Source organism: Panicum virgatum, chromosome 2K (genome assembly GCF_016808335.1).
Source record: "Panicum virgatum strain AP13 chromosome 2K, P.virgatum_v5, whole genome shotgun sequence".
Taxonomy (NCBI): Eukaryota; Viridiplantae; Streptophyta; class Magnoliopsida; order Poales; family Poaceae; genus Panicum; species Panicum virgatum.
Window position 1 is genome coordinate 48,045,639 of NC_053137.1, and position 14,544 is coordinate 48,060,182.

The following is a 14,544-nucleotide window of genomic DNA, read 5'->3' on the forward strand; positions in this document are numbered from 1 at the left end:
CGCGCGTTGCTCGCCGAGCGCGCAGTGCTTTTATTTCGCGCCTTGCCCCCGAGATCGGAGACCGGATAGGCTCACCGTGGAGTCAAAGGGAGGGGCACGGCCGATATCATGGGGCGATCATGAGCCGGGACCCTATATTCTATCATGGACTACTTGGAAGGCAGCGAGGCAGTTGGCTCCTAGCTAGTCCTACAACCGTATCTCAAAAAAAAAAAAGCTAGTCCTGCAACCTGTGGGTGCACTTTGACCGCTGGTTGGAGCATTTCTAGGAGCTGACCTGGAATCTGCCTTTGCACGACAGCAGCCTGCATGCCGAGGCCATTCAACCAATGATTGGATGTTTACTGGTATTGTCAAAATTTTATATGTACTATATGCAGTGAGCGGCTTGCTAGCTGATGCGAATAAGAGCAAGTATTGGGCTAAAAGCAGGCTGAATGATGAGGTGGAGGAGAGAAAAGAGGAAAGAGAGAGAGGGAGTGAGCTAAGCTGAACTAAGAAAGTTTGTGAGATAAACAAGTGAGTCATATATTAATAATGGAAAACTTAACCACTATACAAGTACGCTCAGAGATGAGCTGCAAAGAGTCTTGCAGCTAGCAATGTGCTAAATTATTAGCCTTGCTCTAATGGGCAAAGCTTTACCAGGATAAACTAGCCATGTTCAATTCTAAACCGGGGCCACTCAGTCAAAAGCATCACGTCAGTTGTAGTAGTTTGTAGTCTTTGAACGCCGGAACTTTGCTGAAACGTTGAAGCCATTGATTCTTTTTGGATGAAATTCATGACCAGTCAATATTCATTAGCCTGAGTATCATTCAGGTCCATGAACTTGAAAATGGTATTGAGTTCACTCACTTGTCAAATGTGTCATCCAGGTCCAAAGTACCCAAAATACTCCTATGTCACACCCTGAAATTTTTGAATTTCAGGATGTGATTGAAATTAAAAATAAAACAACAATTTTCTTATAGTTTTAAAAATTTTCAACATTTATTTTCTTTACAGGAAAATTTAGTGTTAAAAAACAATTGATTGTCTTTTAAATTAAATAAGGTTGTTTTTTTGTTTTGTTGTGTTGCATTCATGCTGCAATGCATTGTTTTATTGCTTGTTGTTCGGTTCGAATTTGAATTTTTGAATTCGAATTTGAATTGAAGTGTTTGAGTTGTTTTCAGAAATTGCAAAAACTTTTTCTTCCACACCCTGTTTCCAGCCCAGCCCACTCTCCCTTTTTTTTCCTTTTCCGCGGCCCAAGTTCCCTTCCACGCCGGCCCGTTTGCACCAGCCCGGCCCGCCACCTCACTTCCCTTCTCCCTCAACCACCGACAGGCGGGGCCCGCTCGTCAGGCCCTCCTTCTTCCTCCTCCCGTGCCCGATGGGGACACTAGAGTCCGGACATCGCCCGGGTGCTGCGTCGCCCGCGCCCTTGGCCCGCACGTCAAGGGGGACGCCGCCCCTATAAAAGCAGGGACCCGCACCTCCCCTAGAACCCTATCAAGCCGAAACTGCCGCCCCTTCACGCGCAAACCCTAGCCGCCATTGTTGAAGCTCCGCCCGAGCTCGGAGCTCTCCGTCGCGCCGCAGTTCCACCGCTTTCCCGACGACCTCGAGCCGCCCCGGAGTTCCGCCTCAAGGTAGTGAAGCCGCAGGACCCTTTTTCCCCCGCCCTCTCGCGCTATCTCGCCCGGGAGCGCTCGCCGTCGCCGCTGTCCGCCATGTGCCGCCGTGAGCTTTGCTCCGGCCACGCTAGCCCGCGCTGCTGCCCTAGATGGCTTTGCCGTGTCGCGCCCTTGCTCCCAGTCGAAAGAGCGCTCGAAATCGAGCCCCGGACGGCCGATCCGGCCTAGTCCGGCGATGCGCCGCCGCACACGCCTCACCGCCGGCGCCTTGCGCCGCCGCCAGCTCCGCCCCAAATCTTCCCGGCCGTCAGATCTCGATCGGGTGGCCAGTTTATATCTAAACCAAGTCAAAGAAGCTCATACCGGTCAACCCTATGCGACTTTGCAAAAGAGACCCTCTATTTTATAGAAATAAACCCGCAGTCCAGCATAGTTCAAAAGTAATTAGGTTTAAGTCCTTTTATTTCTGTTTTAGCCCCTGAGCTTTTCTAAAATCCAACCCGCCGTCCGTGAGTCGTGTTTTTGCTATCTAACCCCTGCGTATAAGGATTAATTACGTTTAGGCCCTCGATTTCTTCACCCAGAGCCCTTTTTCTTTTAAATCTTTCGCGAATAAACCCCTAGAACCTTGTTTTAGCCATAACTTCTTCGTTTTAGCCCCGTTTTCATCGATTCTTGCGCTCACGTGATCCTTGCGACGTGTGCAATAGCTTTATAACCTTTTTATCCTCTGTGAGCACACTTTGTTGTGTCTCAAATATTTTTTTCCCATTAGTCCTTAACCTTTTGGTTAATCGCGACTAAATCCTTACTCATTGTTTGTCCCATAGTTTCCACGTTCTAGCTCTGTTTTCCGTGTTTCTTGCGCCTCCGTAACTATAGCAACGAGTCCTATCCTTTAGTACACTCTTTTAAAGCCTTTCTTTTGTTATGGTGTAATGTTCTTAGTTGTATCTTGTTGTTTTCTTTGTATGTTTGCCCGATGATTGCTCCGAGTAGAAGGATCGCTGTTTGAAGATTGAAGAATCAAGATTTTCAAGTGAGCCAGAGTTGAAGAGCAGTAAGAGTAGCTTTTCGTTGGAGAAAGGCAAGTGACCCTAACCATCTTTCTGTCTATGCTTATTTACAAGAATATTATGATGATTTAATTGGAACATGGAGAACCACCCAAGAAAATAGTACAACCACAATACTATATGGCTCTGGTCTTGGCTGATTAATTAGAGACTCTAGCTTGTGACAATCTTACCGAAAGGGCAAGAGGGGATGCATCGACGGGGTATAGTTCGGTCCTCTTGGGGCAATTGGTATTGTTTAATGGTCCTTTGGCAAGGTACCACCTCATTAGGACAGTGTTATGACCGCTTTGACTTGAAACCTTAGCGGATTGTCATAGGTTAGGGAATCTTTGTAAAGGCCTCGTAGCGTCCCTATGCAATCACACCTCGGAAGTGTGGTATTGTGCCTAGCTAGCACATTGCGTGGTTGGGTTCAAAGTTCTTTAGAACTTTTACACGATTTGTGGTGAAAGTGTACAACCTCTGCAGAGTTAAAACTAACCGGTTAGCCGTGCTCACGGTCAGGAGCGGCTTGGACCCTCACATGATTAATAAACTTAAAGATGGATTTAAATCACTTTCTGGTTATTTCTTGTGGCCTTGCTGAGTACCAACCATAAGTGTACTCACCCTTGCTTACTGCTGCTCAGAAGGAAAGATGTGAGAAGTATTTTGAAAATGATGCTGAGTTCTAGGCGTACGCAACCCCCAGTCGAGTGCCTGTGAAGTTTGAAGCCTTCGTTTCCAGAATAAGCTGTATAACTCTGATAGTCTTTTAATTGTTTTAGTTTCTCTTTTTCGTGATACTGTTACTGATTATTCACTTATGATGTCTCTATATGTATGAAACTTGATCCTGGCATACATATAGCTATGCATTCGGTTTTGTTCCTAAAACCGGGTGTGACATCCTATATATGGTTGCTGATGCGTGGCAAGTCAAATGTGGAGGCCATGTATCGTATTAAAAGGTCAAAAAATAGTATGGAGTTCAAGCACTTTAGACCTCGATGTCACATTTCAGCAAGCTTATGGACCTTACCTGCAGTTTTCAAGTTCATAGGTCTGATCTCGCTCGATGACACTCGTTGAGAAGTTTAGAAAACACCTGTTCAAGGGCGGATCCAGCTCACAGCCATAGGGGGGCTGAAGCCTTCTTTTCTTCTCTCCTTCTTCATTCTCCTTTAGCTCCCCTAGTCCCTTGTAATGGAGGTAGCAGCCAGTAGGAGAGCTCGAGGCCCCTTCATCCACCACTGCACATGTTTTCCCTCATTTTTTTTCCATGTGAAATTCTTGGCACGTTTAAACTCTGAGTTATACGGAGTAGTAGTGGGAGTATTGCCACTCTTATAATCTTATCCTTCAAAGATGTCATTGCATTCTCGTTGTCATTTGGGCCTGTACTCTTTTGGATGCATGCTGCAATGCAAGCCCGGTAGCTATACACGTACGGCTGCCGCCAACACCACATTGCCAATGGGGGCTGGCCTTACCTTATCTCGTTATATCGTGTAGTCGTATATATGCCCTCTCGTTCCACCCGAAGCAGCGGGTTTCCATTGGGCGGTCAAACTGCACGGCGCGCCCCCGCCTGGCCGGCGCAGCCGCCCCAGCCCCGTGCCTGGCCACCCTCACGCTCTCAGTAGTTGAAGCCTGCAGAGGGAGGAGCCCCTGCCTACGCATCCTCTTAGCGGCAACTTTTGGCTGGAGCAGCCGGGAGCGCGGGCGCCAGCCCACACGGTCCAACCGCATCCTTTCAAGGAGTGCCAGTCAAATCCTACCCCCTCCGGCTCCAGCCTAGCCTGAAGCCTGCACCGCACTGTTGCCCATGCACACACACACACACATCCTCGCAGAAGCTTGGCAGCCGCTCTTCCTTTCAAAAAAACAAAACAAAAAAAAACTTGGCAGACGCAGCAGCACCTTAATGCTGGGCACAGAAAAGAGAGCCGTTCCACGTACTCGTACTCGGGTGGTACGTGCTCCATCTGATCCACCACTGATCCAGAGCCCGGCTGCCTGGCTCGCTCGGCGCTCGCTCGCTCTCGCTTCACTGGCCAGTGGCCGCTGCAGGTAGGCAGAGGCAGGGCTGGGCCGCTGGGAGGGAGCTATCCCTGCCGTGCGTAGGCGTCAGTAGCATCTCATCGATCGGCGGGGTTGAATTGAATTCAATCATCCATCCAGGCTTCACTTGTTTACTCGCGGGCATGCAACCCTAGAGGGCCGGGCGTTCTGGAACGCGGCGTTCCCGATGCTCATGCAACTGTGGGCTGTGGTCGTCGAGCTCGAGCTCGAGGCCGGGCTTCGTTGCCACTGCTGCATGCGTCCCGGTCGCCGAGACGAGGACGAGAAGCCATGCAGTGCAGTGCAGTGCAGGCATGCATAAATGCCGGGCGCCTGGTCAGGACGGCAGCCACAGGCGGGCGCGAGGACCCAAAAACGACCGGGCGGGCTGGCCGGCTGGCTTTGAACGCAACGCGACCTCGAGTACTCGAGTAGCTTTACCGTTATTTTTGCGTGGAAAGACGCGCGCGCGCCGGCGTCGTTCCAGCCGACTCCGTCCCGTCCCGTCCTCCTGCCCGTGTTCCGATCGTGCCTCTGTCTCGCTTGGGTACGGCTCGGCCTGCGGCTGGTTGCGAGGCCGCGAGGTGGTGGGGCTCCCTCGCGGCTAGCTGCTCGCTGGCCCTGCAGGCTGCAGGTGGAGGTGGGGCGTCCTGCCGTACTGGCCGCCGGCCGGGCAGGTCAGGTCATCACCTACTACGTACGCGGTACGCATGCATGCACGTACGTACAGCTTAATTACGTACCTTGCAGGCCAGTAAGTATTTTTACTGGTGTACCGCGAGCAGCAAGCTGCGGGGTACGGTGGATGATACAGCGAGGTTGCATGCGACGAGCGAGGCCTGCCAGTCTGCCATGCACTCCGGCCCGGCCGGTTTTACCCACGGCCTGCTGGCCGCTGGGTGCTGGCGACCATGTATTAGGCTGAGCCCCCTTCACATGGCGGAACAGTAGTGGGGCGCCGATGCCCGCGCTGCATCCCACCTCCTGGCTCCTGGCTCCTGTAACACTCGCGCGCGGCACGGAGAGTGGAGAGAGATGCATGGCCCCGGCCGGCCCTAGCTATGACATCTTTCTTTTCATCACCAGGGAGGGAGGAGATGAGGAGGCACTGACGACGACGGCGATGTGCCCCAGCTAGATGCTACCCGGATCCGGATCTGCATCCTACGTGCTGGCGCGCGCCCTAGATCACGGCATACCCCTGGACTATGCGCTTGGTTTGGTTGGACGCAGGGAGGCAGGAGCTACAGATCACTGCTAGATAGCATGCCTACTTAACTAGTCCACACCGTGAAAAATTGAGATACCTTATACGGGAAGCGTCCTAGACGCCGGCATATATCACATGGCTCGCTAGACCAATGCAAGCTACGTACGCACTACTATAAGACCCCGGCCCTAATCCGAAGCACGTTCCGCGCAGGTATCACTTTACCACCACCATGAGGTGGTAGATAGCTTTGCTAGGTTCGCTGTAGGAAAAAGACCCTGCGGCCAAGAGGAGGAAGAGGGTGCCATGATCGGCAATCTCGGTGGCTACTGACTACTACTCCAAGGCCGTGTTTGGTTGCATAAGCCAAAATTCCAAAAAAAAAATTCCGACACCTGCATGGAGACTTAAATATAGACGAAATAAAAAACGCATTACGACTGCTGTCTGTAAATGGCGAGACGAATCTAATGAACCTAATTAGGCTGTAATTAGATGCTAAATTGATACAGTAATGCTACAGTAAATAACCTCTAGTGACGGATTAATTAGGCTCATTAGATTCGTCTCGCAATTTACAGACGAGTTCTGTAATTATTTTTGTGATTAGTCTATGTTTATTACTTCAAATGTAGAAAGATGTCTTTTCAAAAATTTTACGGGAGGCAACCAAACACGGCCAAGTCTCCAATTCCTGGGCTCCTGGCTATAGTACATGTCCACTTACTAGTACATGAATGAGTGACTGGCCACATGACCGAGGGCCCGGGCGCGCGTGCCAATCATTCCCGGCCGGATCGATCGGGCGGCTGGGCCATCGTCGTCGTCGACCGACGTGCGCGTACGCAGCCCAGGGCGCGTCGCTATCGACGCCTTCATTCAATTCGCGCGCATGCATGCACGCACGCACGCACGCGGGCAGGCAGAGGGCAGCTGACGGCCCCTCGTGGCGTGGGCACGCGTGCGCGCGCGCACGACCGCGGTGGCGCCGCGCGCGCGGCCCGCCCGACCCGGCCGGGACACCGACGCACAGTGCCGCCCTCTGCACGCGCGCATGGGGTTCGCGCTCCCGTCGGCGTCGGGTCAGCTGGCCGGCCGGCCGGCTTGCACGCGCGTAGGGACGACCCGGAGGCCGGCCGGGACTGGGAGGGACCGAGCAAGGCGAGATTCAAAAAAAATGTGGATGGTTGCTACGCGCGCGCGCCGCCTACTGTTGGCGGCGCAGCGCGGGGTTTGTCTTCACCGTGTGCGTACGTACACTACAGTGCCATTTATTCCCCCAGCTGTGGGGCCTGCCAGGCCGGAGGAGGAGGGACCAACAAGAGGATTGAAAGCAAACATGTGTATGCGCTGCGCGCCCCTGCACTGTACGATACGTAACTGGCACTGCTGTAGTTGGAGTCATGGACTGTACGCACCATCGATTCGACCGACTTTGAAGATGCGTTATGAGACCAGCAGGCCAGCGGGAGTGAGGGGGGTTGCCAAACGCCCAAACAATAGTTGTAGCAGTAAAATTGTCCGGGACGGCGACAAGCGAGGCCACTATAGCCACGTTGCTCGCGTCCACACTACTGGCTGGCTACTAGCTGCAATGCCATCACGTGATACTGTGACGAGATCGAAAGAGAAAGCCCAGACCTAGTGGCGTATACGTCCTAGTCTGCATTTGATACAAGTGCTGATGGGTGAAAGTGGGTTTCAAACTTTAGCACTAGTTCATCCAAACGAGAGTGCTAATGAGTAAAAGTGCGTGCTAAACTTTAGTTAGTAAGATTTAAAAACTTTAGCACATACATGGGCTAAAGTTTAACTTATCCAACCAGACCTTTATCCACGCTGTAACAATCGCCATCACTTACATCGCATGTGCTATCTAATTGATGCTACCTGATGTCTGATGACGACGATGCCACGGACAAACTATACAGCACCGGTCGTCGTCTCCGATATATACGTATTCTTTTCCCGAGCGCCTGGATCGGTCGTCGTCGAGCGTACGTACGGGAGACTGGCAGCGCGCAGGGCACACACGCTGCAAGCACAAGTACCACGCGTACTGTGTACCGAGCCCTCCTCCCAGCTGCATGCTCTAGTGGATAGCCCGCCAGAAAGACCGCAGGACAAAGACCAAACGACCCTAGCTCACCCGGCCCGTACGCCTGCGCGTGCGTGCTTGATTGACGCATGGAACCGTATCGGCATCTTTTGCGTACGGCCGCGGCCGCACCCGTGCACTGCCCTGCCCGCCCCTGATCGCAAAAGTTTCAATGCTGAGCATGCAGCTGCAACGGGCAGAAGGCTGCGTACGTAGTACCTAGCAGGAGGCTGCGCTGCGCAAGTGGCCGGCCGGCCGTGTCCGTCTGCATGCGCGGCACGAGATGGACGGACGGACGGGATGGGATGGGCGTACTCGATCGTTGGAGGATCTCGCTCCGGATCACGTGGTCTTTTCGACCCGTCCACAGCGCCAGCTTATCCCCTGCATTCGTGCGCCCAGTCAAACTCCAGTCAACCTCGCTCTCTCTCTCTCTCTCTCTCTAGCTAGATTCCGTTAGCTCCTCGCACCGTAAATATACTCTTTACTGTTAGCAGCACAACACTGTACAGTACGTCTGCACTGGCGATTTTAACCATTCTTGGAGGGCAGAATGAAATATAAATACATGAAGGAGCTAGCACTCCTAGAGTCTATCTAGAATGGTTTATTTTGACTTCAACTTCGCATATTTCAGGCAAAATCGAGATATTGTAGCGTGAAACAGTTTTATAAATTTTTGTTAAAATAAACTAGAAAAGTCGGATGAAGCTATTTTTTTTCCTAACCGGTTTTGGCTTCGCCAGTGAAGCCGTTGCATTGTAGGTGAACCCGTGCCAAACAGCCCCATAGTGTCGCGACATAGATAGGATGCCCATCGCTTTTTGGGTCATCCACTGACAACTGATGATCATCATGCAGCTCCAACGTGATTAGACCGGCCGCTTTCGCTTTAACAATGTGGTTTTGCGCCATAAAATACTGCGACGGGAGCCTGATTTGCCAGCCACAGCCGCGGCATTATCAGGCGCCCGGGGACAGGCGCTTAGAGAAACCGGCCGAAAGGCAGCCGCGGCGCTGCCAGCTGCAGGGGAATGTGTGTCCGCCCGGGCCGGGGGGCATCGAGCGCTTGGTGGTGCACTCCCACTTGCCCAAAGGAAACGAGCATGTGCCGTCGCCTTGTCCGGGCTCGAGCCTGCTCTGCCTGCTCATGGTGATCAAACCCGCCAACACCTCTGATCTGAGTGTCATTATCGGGGCGTGCTGGATTGCTGCTTGGGATCTCTTCGACAACTTGGCAGGGCGCTGTGGTCGCGTCGAGACAAGGAAGCTGGCAGTGTGACTGTGTGAGAGACCTGGGATCATTAGGACGAGCAGTACGACGACACGAATGACAATTAGCACTTGGTTTCAGCGAGGTTGTTGTTCGGGTAAACGCAGACATGCATGCTGGTCAGCCATCATATCAGTCTCAGTAACCACGGGTGGTTGCCGGTTGGGTTTTGTTATACTATACGATGACGACACCGGTTTTTTCAGATGATGGCATAAAAACTCAAGCCTCTACGGCGTACGATGCATGTGGTGTGGATACTTGTTAATTACAAAAGCTGCAGCCCAGCGGAAAGCTTCAAAAAATATAGTTCTCAAATAATTAATAATGAAGTTGCTGAATAACGTGATTTAGCTTCGGCCTTCAACATAATCTGCTGCTAAAACGCCATCCATGATTCGCCAATACCTCAATAACAAAGCCCAACATCTTTGTCCAATGTGCAGTCCTAAATAATAACAACACTAGTACATTTGTCTTTTTTTTTCGTGATATATCATCAATTCATCATCATATGTCTAGCTTATTTTCTTGCCAAAATGTAAGTTTTGAACAAATGTATGCATCCTAGACCATTGCAATCTAGTAGGGATAGTTAATCCGGCCCCTCGAGTTTCCCTAGTTATCAATTTCATCCCTGGCCTACACATGGTTCATTCTAGTCTTGTAATTCTTTCTCAAAAAAAAAAATCCAAAACAGTCCCTGGCATGAGGTGGGGCTCCACACTGCATGTAAGGCACGCTCAGCATCTATCTAGTCATCACCCTGAATATGTTGGTTTGTTATGTATTTTGCTCCCACGCACTCCACCAAAGGCACTTATTAATTATGTGGTTCCAAAAATGTGAGAGAATATGTTCATAGGATATATATATATAGATAGTCATTTTTGCACAAATGATTCCACAAGCAGAGCTTCACGTAACTGATTAAAAAACACAAACAGTGTGCCGACTACTAGTACTCCCTCCGTTTTTATTTACATGCCGTATTAGGTTTGTTCTAAGTTAAACTTGACTAACTTTGACCAAATCTATAAAAAAAAAATAGGAACAACTATATGTCGGTGTTTACCGCCAAATCTGCTCAGGGATACCCTTAGCAGTAGGATTTGTAGGTAGGGATCGATTGCTCTAGAACTCGATGGTACAAAGAACACAAAGATTTAGACAGGTTCGGGCCGCGAGTTTGCGTAATACCCTACGTCCTGTGTGGTTTGTATTGCCTTAGGTGTTGATGATTGTTTGGAGGGGGTCCATGCCCGCCCTTATATATCCGGAGGGACAGGGTTACATGGAAAGTCCTAGCCGAGTACAGTTTGAGTCCTACTACAACATAATCGGATAGTTTTCTTTGTACTGCAGCTAGTTCTATGCCTATTCGGGTAGTTACAAAAGAGGTAAGGTACATCCATGAGCTATCCCTTACTCTAGAACATTCTATGCCTTTAAGCAGTCCCGGGTCTGACACTATACTATCCAACCTATGAGCTATCAACATATATACTTCACAGTAGATCCAATGAAATAAATTTGGTATTAAAAGTGTTATTAATTTTTCCTGTAAGTTTAACTAAAGATAGGACAAATCTAGGCAGTGTTTGGTTACTACAGTAAATTTTTTGCGCACGTTTTTCGAGAAAAGAATCTCACATGCATGGAGTACTAAACGAAGTCTATTTTCAAAACCTTTTCAGGGATGGGTGTAACTTTTCGAGACGAATCTAATGACGGTAATTAATTAATTATTTGCTACAGTGATGCTACAGTAACCATACTCTAATCACGCGGTCAAAGACCTCATTATATTCGTCTTGCGATTTACACGGGAGTTGTAGAAGTGGTTTTGTAATTAGACTTTATTTAATACTCTAAATTAGTGGTAAAAAATGTAAAAAGTTTTCGCGAAATTTTTTTCAACCTTAACCAAACACGGCCCTAATATGATGTGTAAATAAAAACAGAGGGAGTAGCAGCTAAAACCTTAGTGCACAGCCTGCCGAGCCGGCCGGGGCAACGCCACCGAAGCGTACGTCAAGCGACAATGTGCGACGACTCATAAAATACTCCCATTTTCATACCCGGCAGGCGGCAACAGCCCTCCAAAGAAGCAAGTGTACGCACACACAGGCACACACAGGCAAAGCCCATGGCGTCCCCTCCTTCCCTAGCTCATCAGGTCATCATCCACTCCCCCCCGCCCGCCTGAACAATCCCAGCAACACATTAAAAAAAAAACTCGCGGCGCCATGGGTAGCCACTAGCCACCACCCTACCCGGCAGATCTAGATGCTACCCTCGCGTGCCTCCACGCGCGCGCATTCCGCGTCCATCCAAACCGGCCGCCTCATCCGGCGAGCCCCGCCCGTCATCCCTTGCACGCGCGCGCGGTCGCCCTCGCCCCGTCCCCGTCCGTCCGCCCCCACGCTCGCTCGCTCCCCTCCCACCCGGCTGCCCGCCCGGCCGGCTGGCCTCCAACTATATATCGTGCCCCGGCCCAACCCCAGCCCCTTCACTCCTCGAGAGCTATCTGAGCTTGCTCCCCATTCATAGCCATCGCTCTCGTCACTAATCACAAAGTACCACCCACTGGCCAGCGACTACTACACGAGCTGAGCTTGCTCCGATCCACTCACTCACAAGCAAGCAAGCCAGAGTGTACTCTCTATCTCCTCTCTTGTTGATCTCCAAGCTTGAGTGCTGCTTGACTTGGGCACAAGAGCCCACCAGAGCTATATAGGGGCCGGTGAATAGGGAGAAGGGACAACCAACCAGCTAGCTAGAGCTTGGCGATGCATGGCATGTGCTAACATGTACAATCCGGAGCACCACCAGCACCAGCCGGCGGCGCCCTTCATGGCGCCGCGCATGTCCTTCTCCAGCGACTTCGCGGTGGAGCCGCCGCCCCCGGCCGCGGCACGCGGCGGCGCGGCGGCGCCGGGGGACGCCGACTTCGAGTTCTCCGTCGGCAGCCACCCCATGATGGCCGCCGACCAGCTCTTCTCCAAGGGCCGCCTCCTGCCGCTCCGGGAGGCCCCGCACGGCGGCCGGCCCGTCACGCTGCGCGACGAGCTCCGCGCCGACGAGCGCCAAGGCCGCCTGCCCCGCGCCCCCAACATCCGGTGGAAGGAGCTGCTCGGGCTCAAGAAGGCGCCCAAGAAGCAGGCCGCCGCCGACGCCGCCGCCGCCGCCGGCACGTCCACCGATGCCCATACGGTAAGGTCACCCACGCTGCTGGCATCTCGGATGGATATAGATCTTCACTTGCTGGCATCTTCAGCCCAAGTACCACTCTCCTCTGGCGGCTAATTGCATTGTCCCATTTATTTTCCAGTGCCCGCCATTGGCATTTTCTGCTGAACATCCTTATTCAGAGTTGAAACCACCTGCAGCTCTGCAGCAACGAGCCTGCAAGCCGTAGAGTACTTGCTGCATCCAAGATTTCTCCGAGCTAGCAGCTAATAAAGCTAACTGGCGCGGGATGCATTACATTGCATGTACTAACTACAACCTCACAGAATCACAGTACACACAGAGCAACAGAGAACAGACTGCACTTTTTTTTTCTCTCTTCACAAATACCACTCGCGGCGGCATCTTTTTCTAATCAGAGCTTGCATTTTTTTTGAACAATTATCAGAGCTCGCATTGACAACAATGTATATATATGCAACATTCGCAGGATCTTGGAGGCCAGGGAGGCACGAGAGACTGAAGCAGCATGACATGATCAATCGTGTGAGTGGCCAACAAGTAGTCTGGATGGTGGTTGCTATTGGGTGGTGGATGTGTGCCTTTCAGCTAGCTGCTGCGTGCTCGAATCATCATCCGCTTGCTGATGATGATTTGGTAATCGAGCTATCTTTCTAGCTATCTAACTCGATCATCATGTCCGTGCTTAACCGGAGATGACTGAAGCGATGAAGAGTAATCAGAAGACGACGTCCGGAGGCACGCACCAATGGGCATTATTTCCTTGTCACCTGACTCACCTCTTCGCTCCAGCTGCTGATGGATTCTCCTCCTCTTTGGTATTAATTATTCCGGGTGTGTAAAAGGGAATTTTTTATCATATTTGTTTCCTGGTAAGTAGTAGTACTAGCTAGTCAGTAATTGGTTCGTGGGGCTAGATGCGAGCATCCCTGGATGCTTGAATTGAATTTGTAATGGTCGCGCTGTGTAGTGCAGCAGCAGCAGTAGTCGTAGAGAGTCAAATTAACTCCAGCTAGCAAGCTGCGCCTATCATCATCTCTGATGTTTTGAAAGGGCCAGTAGTTAAATGTAGTAGTATTTTTTTCCCCGCCACATGGCTCGTGTGGTCCCTGTACGTGTTGTTTAGCTGTTCCCATGCTTGTCTGCTTTTGGCACGGCGCGCCGGACGCCCGGCCCCCTCCTCACCTCGCTTCCTCCAACGCTACCCCGAAAACGGCCCCCTCCCCCCACATACCGTGCACAGTTATCCCTGAAGCGCTCCAACGGCATACCCTACATCGCTCCCCCACATCCGGTGAGCGGCTTCGCCTCCGCAAATGTGGAGGGAGGTCGGCGTCCCTGGACGCGCGAGCTGTTGCAACCTCCACCTCTCGCGCGTAGGGAGCGAGCCCGTGGACGCGCGCGGCGGCGACGGGGAAGTCGGGGGCGCCGGCCATTTGGCTGCCCCGCGGGAGGTCGGATCCGCGAAGCTGGAGGCGGGGAGCGAGGTGGGTGAGGTGGTGGCGGTAGATCCGGTTAGCGGGTGTGGCGAGAGGTCCGGCGAGGTGGCGGGCGTGGAGGGACGGCGTAGCGGGGGGGGGGGGGGAATCCAGGAGCTCGTCGCGCGCGGGAAGCAGATCCGGAACGCGGGGGAAGAAGCGGAGCGGCGGCATCCGGCGGCGGTCGCAGAGCTCGTCGCCGAAGCCTCCCCGGAAGAAGGCCCGATCTGCAAGGTAAGTCTAGGTGCAATTTTCGTTTTTCGAAAATCTCCATGGTGCTCTGCAGTTGGCGTTGATTCCAGTTTATGAACCTTTAATTATGCAACCTAAATGGGGAACATATCCTAGATCTAGGGAATGATTTAGCTTACGTTCTTGGAAAAATCTAGCATATGAACATGTAGATCTCTAGGTACTGATCTAGGGAAACTTGTGAGCTCATTTGTTCTCTGTAGTGTTATGAGTCCGATGAAATGCAAATAATTTTTCCTTGTACTGTGATAGAAATATGCAGCGATTGTTATTGTT

The 14,544-nt window shown here is 51.7% G+C and overlaps 1 protein-coding gene across 2 annotated transcripts; it reads left to right on the top strand.

The window, feature by feature from the left end:
• The first annotated feature begins 11,740 nt into the window (after positions 1-11,740).
• LOC120681256 lies at positions 11,741-13,630 on the top strand. 2 transcript variants are annotated; one of them, XM_039962772.1, is made up of 2 exons: positions 11,741-12,541; positions 12,660-13,630. In XM_039962772.1, the coding sequence occupies exons 1-2, from the start codon at positions 12,122-12,124 to the stop codon at positions 12,744-12,746; spliced, it is 507 nt and encodes a 168-aa protein (XP_039818706.1). In that variant the 5' UTR covers positions 11,741-12,121; the 3' UTR covers positions 12,747-13,630. The 2 variants fall into 2 exon arrangements, with proteins under 2 accessions (XP_039818706.1, XP_039818710.1); XM_039962776.1 differs by having other exon boundaries at positions 11,746-12,541; positions 13,008-13,630.
• Positions 13,631-14,544: the final 914 nt, after the last annotated feature.

Bases quoted from the DNA above. Each gene is read 5' to 3' on its own strand.
- LOC120681256 (XM_039962772.1), top strand. From the start codon at position 12,122: ATGGCATGTGCTAACATGTACAATCCGGAGCACCACCAGCACCAGCCG. The intron at 12,542-12,659 runs GTAAGGTCACCC...TTTATTTTCCAG, and splicing joins CGTCCACCGATGCCCATACG to TGCCCGCCATTGGCATTTTC.